Source organism: Triticum aestivum, chromosome 5A (genome assembly GCF_018294505.1).
Source record: "Triticum aestivum cultivar Chinese Spring chromosome 5A, IWGSC CS RefSeq v2.1, whole genome shotgun sequence".
NCBI classification, from domain to species: Eukaryota; Viridiplantae; Streptophyta; class Magnoliopsida; order Poales; family Poaceae; genus Triticum; species Triticum aestivum.
This window is the reverse complement of record NC_057806.1, coordinates 503,646,691-503,665,217: the sequence shown is the minus strand read 5'-3', so window position 1 is coordinate 503,665,217 and position 18,527 is coordinate 503,646,691. Positions and strand designations below refer to the sequence as shown.

The 18,527-nt window shown below is 42.4% G+C and overlaps 1 protein-coding gene and 1 pseudogene across 2 annotated transcripts; one reads left to right on the top strand and one right to left on the bottom strand.

Annotated features, from left to right (window-relative positions):
- Positions 1–4,778: 4,778 nt before the first annotated feature.
- Positions 4,779–18,241, bottom strand: LOC123104351 (uncharacterized). Of its 2 annotated transcripts, XR_006450291.1 has the most exons (10): positions 18,069–18,241; positions 17,775–17,884; positions 16,284–17,093; positions 16,038–16,181; positions 15,391–15,917; positions 14,016–14,107; positions 13,031–13,379; positions 11,794–11,930; positions 5,470–5,846; positions 4,779–5,366 (listed from the first exon to the last, which is right to left on the bottom strand). XR_006450291.1 is itself a non-coding variant. In XM_044526181.1 (5 exons), the coding sequence occupies exons 1-5, from the start codon at positions 18,112–18,114 to the stop codon at positions 15,519–15,521; spliced, it is 1,509 nt and encodes a 502-aa protein (XP_044382116.1). In that variant the 5' UTR covers positions 18,115–18,241; the 3' UTR covers positions 15,232–15,518. The 2 variants fall into 2 exon arrangements, 1 of the variants encoding a protein (XP_044382116.1); XM_044526181.1 differs by lacking the exons at positions 4,779–5,366; positions 5,470–5,846; positions 11,794–11,930; positions 13,031–13,379; positions 14,016–14,107 and having other exon boundaries at positions 15,232–15,917.
- LOC123104353 (disease resistance protein RGA5-like) lies at positions 6,566–11,775 on the top strand (annotated as a pseudogene).
- Positions 18,242–18,527: the final 286 nt, after the last annotated feature.

Sequence of the window (18,527 nt, the reverse complement as noted above, 5' to 3'; positions counted from 1 at the left end):
TCTTGAAGCAGTTAACGAGATTGTGAAGAACATCAACTCTAGAGTTCCGTTGAGCTAAAACTCCCTCATTGGCCTTGGAGAGCCTTTACCGTATGAGCTTTGCAGATTCCAGAGAGCTTTCACGACCATACTGCCCTTTGGTCAGATGACCACATATGATGTTCTTCACTTGTGCATCAAGTTGCAATAGTGTTCTTACATCAGCAATGGCGACTCCAGGACCAAGTGCAGGAATTCCCATTTGCACAACAAGCCAAGAAGTAGTCGACATAGCTAAAACTTTTGGTGGTTAAACCAAATCATACAGATTAAGGGAGCACCTTGCTCTAATACCAATTGAAAGTGCGAGCAATCGACCAGAGGAGGGTGAACATGAGATTTTTAACAAATTCTTTGACAACATGGAAGGAAAGAAATATGAAGAAATACTAGGCAGAAGTAAGACTATGTTATGCATGAATTCAATGAGAAGACAAAGCCATCAAGATAGAGGATATCATGCATACAAGGTAGCAGTAAAAGTTAAATAGACGAACATATAAACATAGACACTTAAGTACTGCAAGGCTGAAGATAGAGGGTATCATGCAAACAAGGTAGCAGTACTAGTAAAGCATACAAACATATAAGCATACGCACTTAGATCCTGCAAGGCTGAAGACAAAACAAAACATGAAAAACCTCAGTGACACAAAAAGTCTTCAGAGAGGGGGAGACAGCGTCTTCAACATACAAGAACTGAATGTAAAGGGGTTGAAGAGATGTAACCAATTGCTTGATGAAGACAATGATTTTTTGACTAGTCTCAGTTGTTGTGACAATTATACGTCTGATTGGAAAGGGTTGATATTTAACTCAGAAGACACTTAGTCTTCACCTTATTCTCCTTGAGCTAAGATTACTTAGACCTCGCCCAATCACTCACAGTAAGTCTTACAAGTGGACTTCCAAAACCTTCATAGACTCGTTTTATGGCACTCCACAATTTCTTCTTGGATGCTCAGGACATGGCACCTAACTGTATGGAACATCACAGTCATCAAAGGTAATAAGTCATCGGATCATACACCACACATTCTTTGGTGATGCTCAATCACTTTGGTTCTAGGTGTTTAAGTTTTTCCTCACTTAGGATTTTCTTAAATTTTTCGAAGGGTGGGTTGCTCTAGATCAATGACACTTGTCATGCAATCACTGGGAGTGTCCAACCAACAACTAGTGGCTAGGGCGGTTATTTATAGTCGGGGCGCAACCCAAGGGGAAAAGACCAATAGCCCATCCTGATTGGACCATTGTTAGGATAGGGATCCACGTGACAGTTGGTACTCGCACCACAAAGGTCAAAACAAATTGAACTCTCAAATTCTCACGGCAGGAGAATCACAGTTTGCGACTTCCTAACCCAAAGAAAAAATGAACCACACTGCAAGACATTTCAAATTCTTCACTCGAAGAACTAGGATAGTTTGAGCATCACTAGGAAATACATCTTTGTATGACCTAGACCCCTGTTAACAATACGATGTTACTGAAATAGAAAGAAAGAAACTACTAAAATACAAAGTCTTCACGTCCCAATTCTTCTAGCAATTTCTTCAAGGGTGCACCAATTTCTTCAATGCATTTTTAGGAAGGGGGGGTCTTTCACGGTTAAACCAGGTTTTCGAGGACTATTTTTCTGTGTACACTCACAAACACATTAGTCCCTTGACCTTTTTGTTTTCAATATTCCAAAACCACAAAGGGGCACAAGATATACTTACATCAGCGACATCGTATTTCACATCCTCATTTGCCATTTTCCATCGAAAAGGAGATATCATTTATGCCAATGGACCTATTCATCATTGACACATGTATTTGCAACATAATTTTGATTGGTAAATATGTCAATTCTTTTTTTTGCTATAGAATTGCGCCAAACATTTGTTGGAGCCCTGCATCCTGAAAAGGAGCACGAAATCAAATTTCTATTTTCTACAAATACGAGCAGATAATCTACAGGTTATATGCAAGGAGGAAGCCACATTCGAAAGGAACCCCGCTGGAGACAATCTGTGTGGAATCTTCTGGGACTTATAGTAAAAAAGAGAATGACATGATCAGTAACTATATCCTACCCTGCTCCCAAAAGTTAACGGAGCTAACAAGATTCAACAATTCAGACCCATATGCTTGCTTAGATGCCCCTACAAACTGATCACCAAAGTTCTAGATAATCGAGCGGCTCCCTTCGCTGATGTGTTGTTCAATAAACACCAGAATGCCTTCATTAAAAATAGGCACATCATGGATGGGATCATGTCCCTCCATGAGATCTTACATTACACCCATATTAGGAAGAAATTAGGGATTGCCATTAAGCTAGATTTTGAGAAATCCTATGACAAGGTGAATTGGGATTTTTTGCTACAAAGCTTAGAAAATAGAGGTTTCGGCGCCACTTGGTGCGGGTGGACGAAGAAAATCATTCAAAATGGTACGGTTAGTGTCAAATTAAACAACACTTTGAGCCCGTATTTCCAAAGTCACAAAGGAGTTAGACAAGGAGATACTATCTCTCCCTTCTTGTTCAACATTGCAGCTGAAAGTTTGTCCAAAATGGTGCGTCAAGCGCGGAATAATGGACTGATTACTGGGCTTGCCCCTGAATTAGTGGAAAATGGTGTGGCCATCTTGCAGTATGCTGATGATACGGTGATTTGCATCGAGCATGACCCTAAGAAAGCTCTAAATATGAAAATATTGCTCTATATGTTTGAATTAATGTCAGGATTGAAAATCAATTTCCAAAAAAGTGAGATTTTGTGTGTTGGTGGGGATGATGATATTCTGACAACATATGCTGATATGTTTAATTGTCAAATTGGACACTTCCCCATGAAATACCTGGGAGTACCAGTAAGCTACTCAACTTTAAGAGGAGTGGACTGGGAATTTTTGGAAGAAAGGTACATTAAAAGATGTGAATCCGGTTTAGGGAGTAATGCTTCTTCGGGAGGTAGACTAACTTTGCTTAATGCTAATATCTCTAGCATTGCCTTTTACTATCTATCCTTGTTCTTGCTGTCAAAAACTATGATTGCAAGATTGGATAAACACAGAAGGAGATTTTTTTGGCAAGTTTCTAAGAATAGGAAAAGGTATTATTTGGTCAAATGGACCAGGATCTGTCGATCTAAAAACAAAGGGGGGCTGGGAGTTAAAGACTTGCATAAACAGAATCCCAGTTTGCTCGCCAAGTGGTGGTGGAAACTGGAGACCAAAAATGGTTTATGGCAAGATATTATTAAGGCTAGATATCTTCGAAGAGATACTATTGCCTCGGTTAAAGGGAAAACCAGCGACTCCCCATGTTGGAAGGCGATAATGAAAGTAAAAGATCTTTATATGGCAGGTAGACGCGTGGTGATACAATCTGGCAATATTGCCAGACTTTGGAGGGATCCTGTTGGGGATCAAGTACCATTTTGTGAACAATTCCCCAGATTGTTCTCTATATGCATTTATCCTGAATGTACTGTCAATACCTGTCTAACGACTGATCCCCTGTCTTTCTTTCGAAGAAGGCTAAACTATGAAATTGGGGAGCAGTGGCATCAGATAGTAGATACATTCAGTAAGATTTGCATTTCTGGTGAGGATGACAAAATCAAATGGGGGCTGGGGGTCTAAAACCTACTTTACCACTCGCTCAGTTTACGTTTTCTTGGAGAGACATATTGTGGGGTGTGACTATAACTGGATCTGGAGGGCGAGTATACCTCTGAAGATCCAAATCTTTATGTGGCAATTATCGCAAAATGCAATCTTAACCAGAGATGTAATGAAGCACAGGGGGTGGAAAAAAGATCCCAAATGTTCCTTTTGTGCAGCAAAAGAGACATCCCAGCATCTCTTCTTTACCTGCCCAGTGGCCAGGGTAACTTGGAGAGCGGTGGCTTGTATGTTTGGGACTGATTTATGCCCAAATAATCTATGGCAAGCATATGCGTGGTGCCACTCGTTTTTCCCAGAAGAGGAAGTATTTTACACAGTGGGCATTGCTGCCATATGTTGGGCGATTTGGACGTGTCGTAACATAGTTACTTTTGAATTTGTACCTCTCAGAAACCCATTTGAATGCACTTTCTCTGCTTGTGCTCTCCTTTGTTACTGGGCAGGGTTGATGAAGCAGCAAAAGGATGCGAAGGACCTGAGGACTGGAGCGAACATGCTGAAGAGCAATGCCTCAAGACTGATGCAGATCTGTGCCGTGGCGCATCGGGAAGATGGAACCTGCTGAGGTCAGAACAAAAGAAGAAGACCAAAAAAAGGGGTGGTTCCTGCTGCTATTGCTTAGAAGGGAAGCTGTTCTTGCTGGTTTTGTGTGGGTTGGGTGCTTAGGCCCTTTTGTCCTTGATTACTAAACAGTCTGTTGGTTGCGGTTTGATGCTGTGATGTGATGGTGTCGTCGGGTTTTCACCCCACAGTAGGTAATCTCGATGGCGAGTGCTTACAGTGGGTTTTCCGGCGATGCCTGAACTCGCTTTCCCCTTTCCCGCTTCTTTCTTTGGACATTTGATGTATTTCCGTTATGTCGCAGTAATGGAAAGGGGTAATGCCCGGTTCAAAAGAAAAGTAACTAAATCGTACCATGGTAAAGTACCACGTGCTCCCATTCTCTCATGTTTAAAAAAAATCAAATTTAAGTGCTTCAAAAAAAGTGCATGTTCACAACTTCTGAAAAAAAAATGAGACCAGACAGGACTACCCTTGACGGTTTATTTTTATATATAGAAGAAGCAAACCTGACCACACAATGCCAGTATATAGGACTCAAACTCTGGCGGGCAGCGCGCTCGCGCAGCTGGCCAACCGAGCGACGCTAGGTTCTCAGCTAATGACAAAATCAAATCCAAACTCGAAGTGCAAATACAGAAGTTATCAAGGAAGAGAAAATTGCCAGTTATGAGGGGGCAATAGCGACGACCTCATTCCTTTCTACTGCAACTCCTGGTCGTGTCTGATGAGATTCAGTACAGGATTTCTACAGCAACACGCTAAACGCCCGGCCTGCTCCACAACGAACCAGCAGGGTGCTGCAAACCCACGAATCACTCTCTTCACAGCCCCAGCACACGGGCCTGGAAGCAACCTTATTAACTTAAAATCAAGCAGTAACGAGCAGCTTAGCTTATTACTAGGCTACTGAAAGAAACGACACTAGCTAAGCTCCCGCAAATCTATTTATATTCTTAACAAATTGCAGGAACACCCTGTCCTCTCGCTAGGTTCGTCCAAAAAATGCTGACAGTTAAGCTCTCAAAACTTCTGGGCATACCCGTCTGCACCGTGATGACTCCGCATCTCTGGCACCAGAAGACCTGAAACCACGATCAGTAGGGTCTCCAATGTAAGGCACTTGATTGATGGTGAATTTTCAAGAATATGGGACGCAGTTCAGCCAAGCTCTTTGAAGAGTAAAACCTAGAGATGTCCACTCTCGGGTGGAGCTTGTCATGCAGGTATCTTGGCATGTGCCTTGGAGGTGAGTGGTCACAAAAAAGCAATTCATCGATGGATGGTAGCCAGACCAGTAGCTGAATATTAAAAAAGGCAAGTAGTTTAAAGATCTGAACTAGTGGTTCGACCATAAAGACTTGTTATATTGCAGGATGAATGCATTCAAAAATATTTGCAGAATGAATAGTGAACTACATTGAGAGTGTGAGTGTCTCCAAGGTGGGAGAGGCAGCAAGGAAAGAAACCAGAGAAAAATAATTGTAGGCCCCATGAATACTAAATACCCAATACTTCAGGTGGAGGAACATGCTAGGCGCCAATGCCATTGTTGTATTTACCACCTGCAGAAATATGCCACATGTCAATTAATATTCCAAGGTACACAATTGTTCTATGCATGATGGTACTGAATAATCCCAAAAGGTTCCCTTCCAAGAAAAACATCACGAGCAGTTTTAGAATATGCCTCACGACGTGAGTGTATGCTGAAAGTTTCAAGATTCGGTGCAATTGATGGCAGCTCTTCAAGGGCATAACGGAGGAGGCGGCAACAGGTCATATCGAGGTTCTTCAGTCGCAATGATTCTCCAAAGTGAGACCTCTACTTGGTCAAATGTAATAAAGTGAAAACTACAAATCTTTGGAGCTTCAATCTTTATCATCCGCGATCTGTGGCATCCTAACACCTGCAGGTAGCTGAGCCGCTTCTGCTGAGAAGGTATCTTCAAGCCAGTTATCTTGGGGCATCTTCTGAGTTTCAACTGCTCCAAAGCAGCACAGCTGGAAAAACGATATCCGAACTCGTCCCCTGTAATCCGCACACAATCAAGATGCAGCACTGTCAGGCCTCTCGAGCAACGAACACTCACTGTAGGATGGAAGTCACAGTCAACAAGGTGAAGATGCCAGATCGAGCTTCCATTATTATGCATTTACAGAACTTTGGCCAACCTTTAGGAACATGGATCTTTTATATGGTTTCTATAAATTTGGTTAATCTTTACAGAACTTGACTGCATTTAGTATGCACCTGATATATATAGAGGGAATACTTTTATCAATTAGGGGTAGTGATTGGCTGACATGTGATATGATAACTACGTAGTACATGCTTAAGAGTCCAAACAAACTTAGAACTGAAAACTGGTTCAGGAGAGCAAGTAGGGGGAAGCTTCTCAGAAAGCTATCAAAATATCGACACCTTCAGATGTTAATGAATGATGCTGATGTGTAGTACGCTCATTGGCTGGTTTAGTCTAGAATGCAAGATAATCTTGGAATATTTGTCATGCAGGACGAGCCACATCCACTTGAATAGAGCAGGACAAACTTCACGGACCAACTCCAAGGTCGATGCTGATCTCTCGTGTAGTCCACTCCACGCAAAATATTGGCCATTTAGGACCAACCACCCATTCCCCATGGATAAGGTCAGGCTGCATTATTCTGCAGCCAGCTGAAAGGATCAAAAGGATCGCACTCTAGAAACCACGGTACCAACTTAATTAAGACGGTTTTCTCCTGTATATCGCTGCTCAAAATGAATCCTCCTTTGCTTTCAAAATGGCTTCACTAACTCTTAGAAGGGTTGGAACTTCACTAACTTGCACATACTATCTGAAGGTTAAAGACACTGTTTGGAAGAAACCACCAGAACACTTCCTGAAGCGAAATTTTAATGCGGTTGATCAAAACACAGGTGCTCTAGCTAGGAGTGGTCTTAAGAGATCACGCAGGTCAGTTTATGGCTGCTAATGGCCGAAGCCCTTGCTATGCAGACACGACTCTCTCTCTCTCTCTCTCTCTCTCTCTCTCTCTCTCTCTCTCTCTTGCAGTTCATATGGGAGGCAGTAAGGTGAAGGCCGAGTCAGATTCTACAGAAGTAATTGAAGCTTGCAAAAGAGACTGTCTACATGGACTGCTAGTCTGGTAAATGTAATAGGGAAGGCTATTTTTTATCATTGTCATAGAAATGATAATAGAATAGCTCATATGATTGCCAGGTATTGTTTTGAGAACAGGATTGATTGTAATTCGATCAATGAGCCCCTGATTTTACCTTGAGCGACTTCCTTAAGGCTGCAACTTTTGTTAATTTTCAATAAAGGTTGCCATGATGGCCTTTCCTCATGGGAAAAAAACTTACACATGCTATTTCACGGTTATAGTGAACCAAAGGAAGCGAAATACTTTTCAACTCGTCAATAATGGACTGCTTATGCGTCACAGTCGTTGACTGGTCGCCAACGTGACACATGGGGTTCCAGTGAACAAATATCTAGTTGTGTGGAGGTAACTCATCTAACGGAATACAATGGCCGACTAAAGCCAAAGCCACAATTCTGTACTCACAGATCATACAGAAATCCATAGACATGCATGTAGTTCACGGAGGAGTTTGAGAGAGGGAAACCGGAGAGTGCAATTAATGGCGGAGTTAGCGACCAGTGTTGCAGCAGGGGTGATATGCTCCCTCCTTGAGAAGCTTGGTTCTCTTGCAGCGGCAGAGTATGCAATGTTCAGCAGTGACCGCAGACAGGTGGAATTACTGGTGGATGAGCTCAGCTCTATGAAGGCTGTTCTTGAGAAGTTGGCATACATGGAGAACCTTGATCCATTAACCAGGCAATGGAGGGACCAGGTCAGGGAGTTGACCTACGATACCGAGGATTCTATCGTCAGCTCCATGCTCCAGGATCGCCAAGATGGAGCTAAGGATTGGTTCATTTGGAAGATTTTTCCGTTTTTCAAAGATCTCAGAGAGGGATATAGTTTATCCAAACAGATCAATCAAATCAAGGCCGCTGTAATAGAGCTCAGCGCTCGACGAGAGCGGCTCAGAGTTGACGAAGTCATCTCTACATCTTCTCATGTGTCCATTGATCCCCGACTGCACGTGCTCTATAAGGATGCTGCCGGTCTTGTCGGAATAGATGGACAAAAGGATAAGCTCATTGGAATGCTAAAGGATGGTGACCAGCACCTAAAGGTAGTGTCAGTTGTGGGATTTGGAGGATTAGGCAAGACTACACTTGCCAATTTAGTATACGATGCTTCACCTACACTTCAACACCATGAACACCGATTTGACTGTCGAGCATTTGTGTCGGTCTCCCAAAGACCTGATATCAATGGGGTTCTTTGTATCCTGCTCAGAATGTTTGGAGGGAGTATAACACCATCGGATAATATTAATGTTCAACTCCTTGTCAGCATGCTCAACAAGCATCTGCAACATAAAAGGTATCCTCTTTATTGTATTGTTTTTACGGTTTATTATTTCTCAACTGAATCTATATTGGCTACTATAAACATCACATCGCAGATTCTATTAAAATATTATAAAGCTGTTATATTTGAGTTTTTTATTCTTTAATTAGCTGTCAAAATTGAGAACATAGAGATGCTCTGTTGGCAAGGTGCACCCACCAGCCTCTTCTATTAAAAATGAGTCCTGGCTGCTCTCTTTTTTTCTAGTTAGCTATCAAATTGACGTTATGATGTAGAACAGTATTGGTTTATTTCTAGATACCACCAAACGTATTTGATTATGTAATGTTAGTGATAATAGTATCAAATCCCCTCCAAATTTATTTTGTATTATGTGCATCCCTGCAACACATTTCGCAATTCCCATGTGTGGGTATTCCATTAGAGGAGGTGATAGAAAGTAATGGAACTTCAAGTCAATGGTAATATTATTATGGCCGCACTGGTGAACTACTCAAAGCCTGGTTTGAGCAATACTGTCAAGTGCCACTGGAGACAGAGGCTGGTCCAAAGTCAGATCCATCTTAAGTTCATTGCCCTTCTGATTTTAGTTCAGAACGAGGTTTAATTATATTGTTTTGCCAGTAGACTAATACAATATTTTACAGGTACTTTATCGTAATTGATGATTTGTGGAATGAATCGGACTGGCATACTATCAGATGTGCTTTCCCAGACAACAATTCCGGAAGTAGATTAATCGTAACTACACGAATTGATAGTGTGGCTTTGGATTGCTGCTCTAATCGGCGTGAATACGTTTATCCAATGAAACCTCTCGAAGAAGAGTACTCAAGAAGACTTTTTCTTACAAGAATATTTGGCTCTGAAGATGCTTGTCCTGAATACTTAAAAGAAGCTTCGGCTGAGATATTAAGAAAATGTGGTGGTCTACCCCTAGCAATCAATGTTGTATCAGGTTTTTTGGCCAGTAAGAAGACACCGGAACGAAAGGAGCACTGGGACAGGGTGCAGAGTTCATTGGGCACCATCGACAGAGAGTTCGAACCAGTGAAACAGATGTCACAAATCTTAAACCTGAGCTACATGCATCTTCCTCATCATTTGAGGGCATGCTTCCTTCATCTTGGTATATATCCAGAGGATCGGGAAATCATGACGGATGATTTGGTGAAGCAATGGGTTGCTGAAGATTTTGTGCCTTGTAGCCCACATAGGCGAGATCGAGAGGATGTTGCAAAGGACTATTTCAATGAGTTAGTCAATAGGAGCATCCTCCAACCTGTAGATATAGACTACAAGGATGAGGTGCTGTCATGTCGATTGCATGACATGATGCTCGAGTTCATCTTGAACAAATCCGCAGATGAGAATTTCATTGCTGTAATGGATAGATTTGGGGTCCGAAGTGGAGGCACCAGTAAGATCCGTCGGCTCTCTTTGCAATCTGACCAAGAGAATCGTGTCCCGGTACCAGAAGCAATTATTCTGACACAAGTTCGATCGCTTGCAACATTTGGTGCTTGTATTGACGGAGTATTTTCGAGGCTGAAGTTTATTCGAGTCCTAGTGGTTGACAGATGTCGTATGACTCTGGACAACATGGTTGGAGTTTGCCTGCTGCTCCAACTGAGATACCTGAAGATTGCCTTTGATATGTTGGATGATGAGTTTGATCTAGTAGTACCTCCTGAAATTCTGAATCTACGGTCTCTGGAAACGCTGGATATAACAGATGTCCAGGATGTTACCCTTACAAAAAAAATAGCTGACTTGTCCAGCTTGCGGCATCTGCTTCTCCCATTAGAGGTAGTCTTGCCTGATGACATAGGCCGTATGAAGTCCCTGCGTACCATACGCAAGTTTGATATGTCTAAGAACTCAGTAGCCTGTATAAACGGCCTCGGGGAGCTGACCAATCTCAGAGATCTTCAAGTCCGTTTTGATGACACTTGGAACTCTGACCAGAAAAAGGTAGCTCTATGCTCTGCTCTCCAAAAGCTTGCTGGTGAAAACCTTAAACATCTAGCTATCATTTCGGAAGATGTGTGCGGTGATCAATGCCTACCAATGTGTCATCAGCTGAATTATCTGCATTCCTTAACAGGAAATCTAGAGACACTCCGTCTAGAAGATCGCATGCCCACTATTCCAAACTGGATTGGTCAACTTGGTAATCTGTATGACATAAATCTTGCTGGAATCGAGAGGTCGAGAGGTTGAATCCGCAAGCTATTGATATCCTTGCAAAGTTGCCTGCCCTTCTCTACCTCAAGATGTATATTTTGATATTCATCGCTGAAACAATTGTCATCCGTGGTGGGAGTGGGAGCGGGACTGCTTTCCCAGCACTCAAGTATTTCGACCTCATTTGTTCGCCACCATGGGTGTCTTTTGAGCAAGGGGCAATGCCCAAGCTCCAGAGACTCGAAATAGAATTTGATGCGGACAGATGGGAGGAACATGGAAGAGCGCCTGCAGGCATCCACAACCTGGGTGTGCTGCAGGTACTGTCGGTACAGCTGATGTTCAGTGGTGCGGAGTCTGACAAGGAAGCTGCTAAATCTGCGCTGCGTGCTGCAATCCACGGACATCCACGTGACCCTCGTGTTGACATCAGCCAAAGAAATTTTTCAGTACCTTTCTCTATTCATACGGAGGAGCAATATAATATGGAATTCATTTGACCTCTCATCGATGATACGGACATCTCTGACTGAGCACAAATAGCGGTACGGCTTATTTCTTCCTCCTAGTTACCTCCCACGGCAGCTGTAAGTCTCGTTTATCTGGTAGGAACAATCTGGAAGCTAGGTATTGGTACAACAGATTGATTACACCCATTGTTAGCGTACTATACTAGTATCTTTAACAGAAAATTTCTAGTGCCACATATTTCCATTCTACAATTAATCTTTTATAACATGGCCATCAAAACTCCGATAATCGTGCATATTGCAATGTTTTTAAAACCTCACCGTGTTACGACATTTCACTATGTACTTCGTGTTTTCGGTTTAATCTTTAGTGCATCAGTAGTTAATCACAGTATTATACCTTCCTGCCACGCCCTTGCAGTTGTACAGAAATCTCTCCGTGATGGGAAATCCTGTGTATCACATCCAGCTAGGCCACCTAGCTCGATTTAGCCAGATGAGTAAGCCACTCCAATTCACCCGAAAAAATCTTGATCCCTTCAGAGACAATGTTGTTATAAGCTCATCGATGAAGCCAGCTAGGAACAGATTAGTAGCAAAAGGATATGAGGCTAGAACATATTATACTACTGAATTGCAATAGCTTTTTTTTGTTAGCATGCTATGTTTGTTTACAATGATCACAATTCTCATATTAATTTTCACTTTGTAGGTCAGTAAAATTATGTGCAACATTGCCCCGGCTCCCGTGTGTATTTGTTTCCCATCCTTAAATCCTAGGTAGCTAAATATATAAAAGATATGAAACAGTTGGAAAAACAAAAAATAGAAAAAGATGTGTATGTGTATGCATTATATATGTTGTTCCTTCAAGATCAAAAGACAAAAAAAAGGAAATCAAAAAGTAAAAGCACAAAAAAATTAGGAAAAGGGTATGTGTGTATATGTGCTACTATTTCAGTATCTTTTTCAAAAGGTGAAAATGGCATCAAAACAACAATAGGAAAAACACCAAGAAATTTAAAAAAAATATATTTCTAAATGTAGTGTGTTCTTGTTTTTCTAGGTGTGTAAGTAGGAGTAGGTAACTCCGCCTATGTCATCTTGAATGCATAGCTGGTCCCAAGCCCAGAAAAAGGAGGAGGGAGTACTCATGGTTGTTTTCTAGAGCAACTAAGACTGAGCTGCGCCCCTGGCTATCTCTGAAGCTTTTCTCATTTGTTTCTGTTCGTCATAACAGAGAAAGTCGTTTTTATCCCAACTATTTGTTTGGCCATGCTAAATAAAAGTTCTTCCAAAATAGTTCTTACATAAGCTCTCAGCTGATCAATGGCTGGGAGTTCTGCTTGGCATTTTCTGAGCAAGTCATAAATTTATGTCACCCAAATCTATGCCCCAGCCTGCTTTATTATGTCATAACCATTTCAAAGGGCTAACAAACCTTATGTCTTTTTAAATGGAATAAGAAATGTCTACTACTTCAGTTACATACTCATATATCAAGCTTTCAAAGTATATCTATTTTTCAGGTCTGACGGATTCAAGCAACTGAGAGCATGTCATTCTTTTAAGTTAAAGTTAAATAGCTTAATCTTACATCAGATTTACATGGGGCTTAGGGTTTAGAACAGACTTACAGTTAGATAGTAATCCGTGAAAACAGAGTAACCAGTGTTTTTCACATGATCAGGCGTTCCAAATTTGACAGAAGAAAGGGAGAGACTCCTACAAGGCAGCAAGCAAAACATGCAGATTCAGACACAGATACTTAGTAAACATTGAGATTGCATCAGATTAGAAACATCATGCCCTTGCACCCCTTAACATAGTAGCACTGAGACATTCTATTCACATTGAGAACGCAATATCCAGCTCTGTTTCTCCATAGCCAAGCTCCCAGTTCGTAGTTTTGCCTCCTGATCACACCCCTTCAGGTTGTCACACCGAGACACACTTTTATAGAACTTCCAAATTACAAGTGGAACTCTGTTTCAAAGAAAGGGAGTTTGTCACATTTGAACAAAATGCAAACATTCATAACAAATCATAGAACACATAGATCAAAAGAGAAATTCAACTGGGCAGCAACTACTGCTTAACCATTATCTCTTACTACAATTCCAGTAGCAGCGGCAAATAAGTGATGTAAATAGACGGAATTCAAGATAAAGCATCTGCTGCAACATAGTAACAATATAAACGGGATAACTAAAGGAACATGCTGACAGCACCATATTGTTGTATCTTTAATCATGCTTAATCTCTTTGTAATCCTATCAGTCGCACGTTCCTCCGCTCGTCGCCGCTGCCCGCCCTCCCTCCCTCCCACTATTATTGGACGGCGCATATGAGACTGGATGCTTGTTATGAAAAGTGAGTAGAAACACAGAGCTATCAGATCCAAATACAGTGCCTGATAACAAACGGTCAACCATAACCCCAATCTTGGCAGCGAGAACAACATGTTCTTGCCCTTTGCTTCTAGTCTACCCCTGGCTACTATATATGTCTTGACCTCACATTCTCACACAGACCCAACATCTATTGTCAATTAATCAGTGGCACGCACACTTCAGCCTTAACTGCACCATCAGGTATAAGTCAATTGATGCTGTAACTCACTTCTGGAAGTTCTGGCCCTGAACATTTCCTTGTTTTGCCATCGTGTTTGCAGGGTGATCCCTTTCCTATAGCCAATGAAGCAGCCGATTCATCTGCAATAACAGAACAGGATCAGGCATTTTGCCGGCATACACCTAGGACTTGAAAAAACAATGCGCTTCAGGTAATAAGAAAAAAACTTTAACTGAGCATTTGGTAGTTTCTGCATCGCGCAGCGTTGCAATTCCTCACAAGTTTGGACAAATCTGTACGAACTCTAGTATATTGTGAAAGAATCGTTTAGTCCTTTCACCGGTACACAAAAGATATCCAGCCCAACAGAACACTACGGCCAGTGATATCCATCTCCTCTCCGAACAGCCATTGCTCCAGTCACTCGATCTACCAACTCACAATGGCAGAGGAACGGGTGGGTTCTTGGCTGGATCCAGGGGGAACACCGCACGGGATTGGAACTAACAGCAGGCGAATTTTCCACTCCAGCCCTACAGATGAACGCCGCGGGGTTAAATTTTCGGGTGTGGATTTTCGCGACGGGCATAGCGGCTTACCGTCGATCTGAATTTCGCAAGGCCGCCGCTCCATGGTCCGGCCGTCGTCGACACCTCTCTGTCTGCAGCTGAAAGCCCGCAACAAGAGGCGCGTACCCCTCGAGCTTGCAGTTCAGTTTCGCTTTAACGCAGAGAAGACGAGGCGGCGAGGGGACGGGAGGCGCGTCGGCGCCGCCTGCTGCCGGACGAAAAGCAGAGCAGCACTCCGCGGTAGATGGAGCCACTCCTGTCATTGTGCTTCCGCTCCCTCCGCTTCGGAAGCTGCATTTGTGGAGCAGAGAGAATTCGAACAGGGTCGAAACCTACTGGTCTTTCCTCCGAAAATGCCTGCCTAGTAGTATGTCGCAATAAGAACCCAAATTTTTTTACTTGGTTCAATTATCATCTTTATTATGATTATCATGTTTTATCTACTATTTGTTTTCTATTAAATCTCATAAAAAACTCATATTTTGGGGAGGGGGGGATTGCTCGTATATTCAACCGTCTTTGCATCTATATTAGAATAAGGAAAACCCTTTGTAACAGACAAAATTGATTTCAACTTATTTTCACTAAATATAAAAATGTTTCAATAAAAGAAATTAAAACAATGGTGCCGTGTGTCTATGTGTCCCACGAGCAATTAGATGCATATTAGATCCACATCAGGCCGCTAGGTCTTGTTTCTCAAGATGAAACAATGAGCAAGGTGACCGCTATCAAACACCCGCCACTTTTTACTTGTACATCAAGCATCTCGAAATCGCGGTTCGATGTACAACAGTACAAGTAAAAATTGACGGGCCGGAGTGGAAAGATGAAACAACATGCCACTCCCTCACCATTTCAACTTGAGAAACAAGATTTATACCCACTGCTGACAGTCAAATACCAGCTAGCATTAGTAACGCTCTCAAGATGTTTATGGATCTGAATGTTGTCTTTCCTCCACGTTTATGTGGGTAAGAGACTAAGCTCTGATCCATCCGCCGCCATCTAGCAGAATGACATGACACCGGTTGCAGGGCTCCACAACATCTAGCTTGACCGTGGAGGGAACTTTCCCCTTGATGTATTTTTTGATTACCAAGACTGCTTTATCGGCTTCCCAGGGTCTAACCAAGTCGGAGCATCTGGTAGATCTGTCGCCAGAACACCTGAAACTACAATCCGTGGTGTCCAATGTAAGGCACTCCAGCGATACTGAGTTTTCAAGAATATGGGACACCAGCTCAACCATGCTCTTTGAAGAGCAGAACCTAGAGATCTTCACAGTCTGGAGCTTGTGATGGCAGTATCCTGACATCTGCCGAAGCTGTGAGGGATCTTCCAAAAGTAGTTCATCTGCGGGTCGTAGCCCTGTCAGTACCTGAAGATAAAAAATAGTTTAAATGCTAGAATCAATTAATCGTTCAACCATAGAGACTGTTTATGTTTGCAGGATGCATGAGTGCATTCAAAAATATTCGTAGGATCAACAGTGACTTACACACAGTTTGAACGTTTCCAAGGACGGAGCAGCATCAAGGAAATAAACCAGAGACAAATAATCATAGGCTACTGCAATAGAAATACTCAAGTACTTCAGGTGGAGGAACTTGCTAGGCGTGAACGCCATTGCTGTATTGGCTACCTGCATAAAGGTGGCACGTGTTAATTAACATTTCAAGGTACCACTTTGTCTATGAAGTATGAAGAATGCTACTGAATAATCACAAAAGGTTTTAGAATATACCTCGTGACGTGAAAATATGCTAAGAGTTTCAAGATTCGGCGCACTGGATGGAAACTCTTCACATGCATAACGGAGGACGTTGTTACACAGAACATCTAGGTTCTTCAGTCGCAGTGAATCTCCAAGTGAGATCTCTATACGGTCACCTAAAAAGTCAAAACTACAAATATTTGGAGCTTCGTTCTTTATCATTCGCAGTTTGTGGCATACCGACACCTGCAGGTAGCTGAGCCGCTGCAGCTCGAAAGGTATCTCCAAGCAAGTTATCTTGGAGCATCTCCTGAGTTTCAACTGCTCCAAAGCAACACAGCTGGAGAAAAGGTACCCTAACTCGTCCCCCGTAACTGCCACACGATCGAAATGCAACACTGTCAGGCTCCTCATGCAAACAAGACTGACTGTGGGATGGAAGCCACAGTCAACAAGGTGAAGATGCTGGATCGTGATTCCGTTCCCATCAGATAGGATTGAGCATGGGAAGTTGAATGCTACATCACTCGCAGACAGAACGACAAGTTTTTCAGTGCCTGGTGTAACAGCTATCCGAAGCCACCTATGGAGATATGAATAGGCCTTGGGCTCGTGGTAACAGGAGAAATCTAGTTTGAGTGTCTTCACACCAATGCCCGAGTGATTTTCAAAAATGTGATTCACTGTGCTGGCGAGGACATGTCTCAACTGGAATAGTATTCCATGATCAAGTATGAGATTGGGATGGCATCTCCAGGAACGCAGAAAGGTACGAGACAAACAGGCAGCACGAGCAGCATCTCGGAGCGTCATTAAGGAATGTATATGACACCAAATGTCCTGCATGCACAAGAATGGGAGAAGAATTGAAACATTAGAACACACTCAAAAATTAACTCTAGACTATATAAATGTGGTGACAGTCCTATGATATATCTATTGCCAAGCATTACAAATTTCCAATACACATAGAAGGATATGTACATGAATATCTGCTGTAGCCAAATGGATCACAGTCTCACAGAGAAGGGAGGTATTGTGATTTTAGACAACATCCTCAAGGATATGGAAGGGAATCATGATGTCAAGTTTATCAAATGCAGTTACTTACTGAGGCAAATTAGGTCATAGTTACTGTCCTGATAAAAATGAAACTTGATGGATGTTGTAAGGTCTGATGACCAATCTAGAAATCTACCCTTGTAATTATAGCTCAGGGGCCGACTTGTGAAGAGATATAAGAATATATGTGAAGCTTTATGATGCATGCTTGCAAAAGAAGGTGACCCACGGTAACCGACAAACGCCTGTCTCAAAACTACTTAATAATGTGATAACAAGGGGTCGATTTCTGCCGGAGAGTTGAATCTGGGAACAGAGATAGTAGTTGGAACAGAAGACAAGCAGTAATGTATGAATTGCAGCGCTAAAACAATCATGTCTTATTTAGGTAGCCAGCATATATCCACCAATCCAATCTGTGCAGTGGGGGTCTTTCATTACTCGCGTTTGATGCTGTACCTCTGGAAGCTCTGGCCCTGAATATTCCCCTCCTGTGCCATCACGAGAATTATCCTCTTGTTGGCAGACCGATCCGTTTCCTATAGCCAGTGATGAAGCAGCCGATCCATCTGTAGCACAAAATAGTTGTGGTTACTAGTACATGCAATAGCACAAACACATATCAAGCATAAGAAGAGAAAGAAGAAGAAAACTTCGACTCGATTCTTCCTAATTTCCGACGGTTCCATCCCCGAACTCACAACGGGCGAGGAAGGGGCGTGGGCTCTTCGCTGGATCCAGCCGTCGGCTTACCGTCGATCTGGGCTTCGGGGAGACGCTGCTCCGGCTGCCGCTCCATGCTCCGACCGTCGGCGCCTCTCTTGTCTGCCCGTCGCGTCAAAACCCGCAACGCGATCTAGGCGCGCGCCCCCGAACCTCAGTCCAGTCGCAGATAAGACGAGGCGCGAGGGGACGGGTTTGATGTTTTTTTCTTTCTTAATTATTAGAAATTAACAGGAGAGGGATCCCGAAACTTTATATTTACTGTCCGCGGGTTGCAACAGAGGTAAATATTTCATAGTATGGTACCTCATGATTACCTTCCCTCTAAATAATTGTTTATTAAATCACGCCCGTGATTAAGCTACCAAAACAAAACTTGGATTTTATTCGATAATCAGTTATTTGGTAAGAACTTATTATCTTGTCAAACAAAACATAATTTTATTTGGTAAATCAATAAAAAACGAGAGAGAATGGAAAATGTTAGAT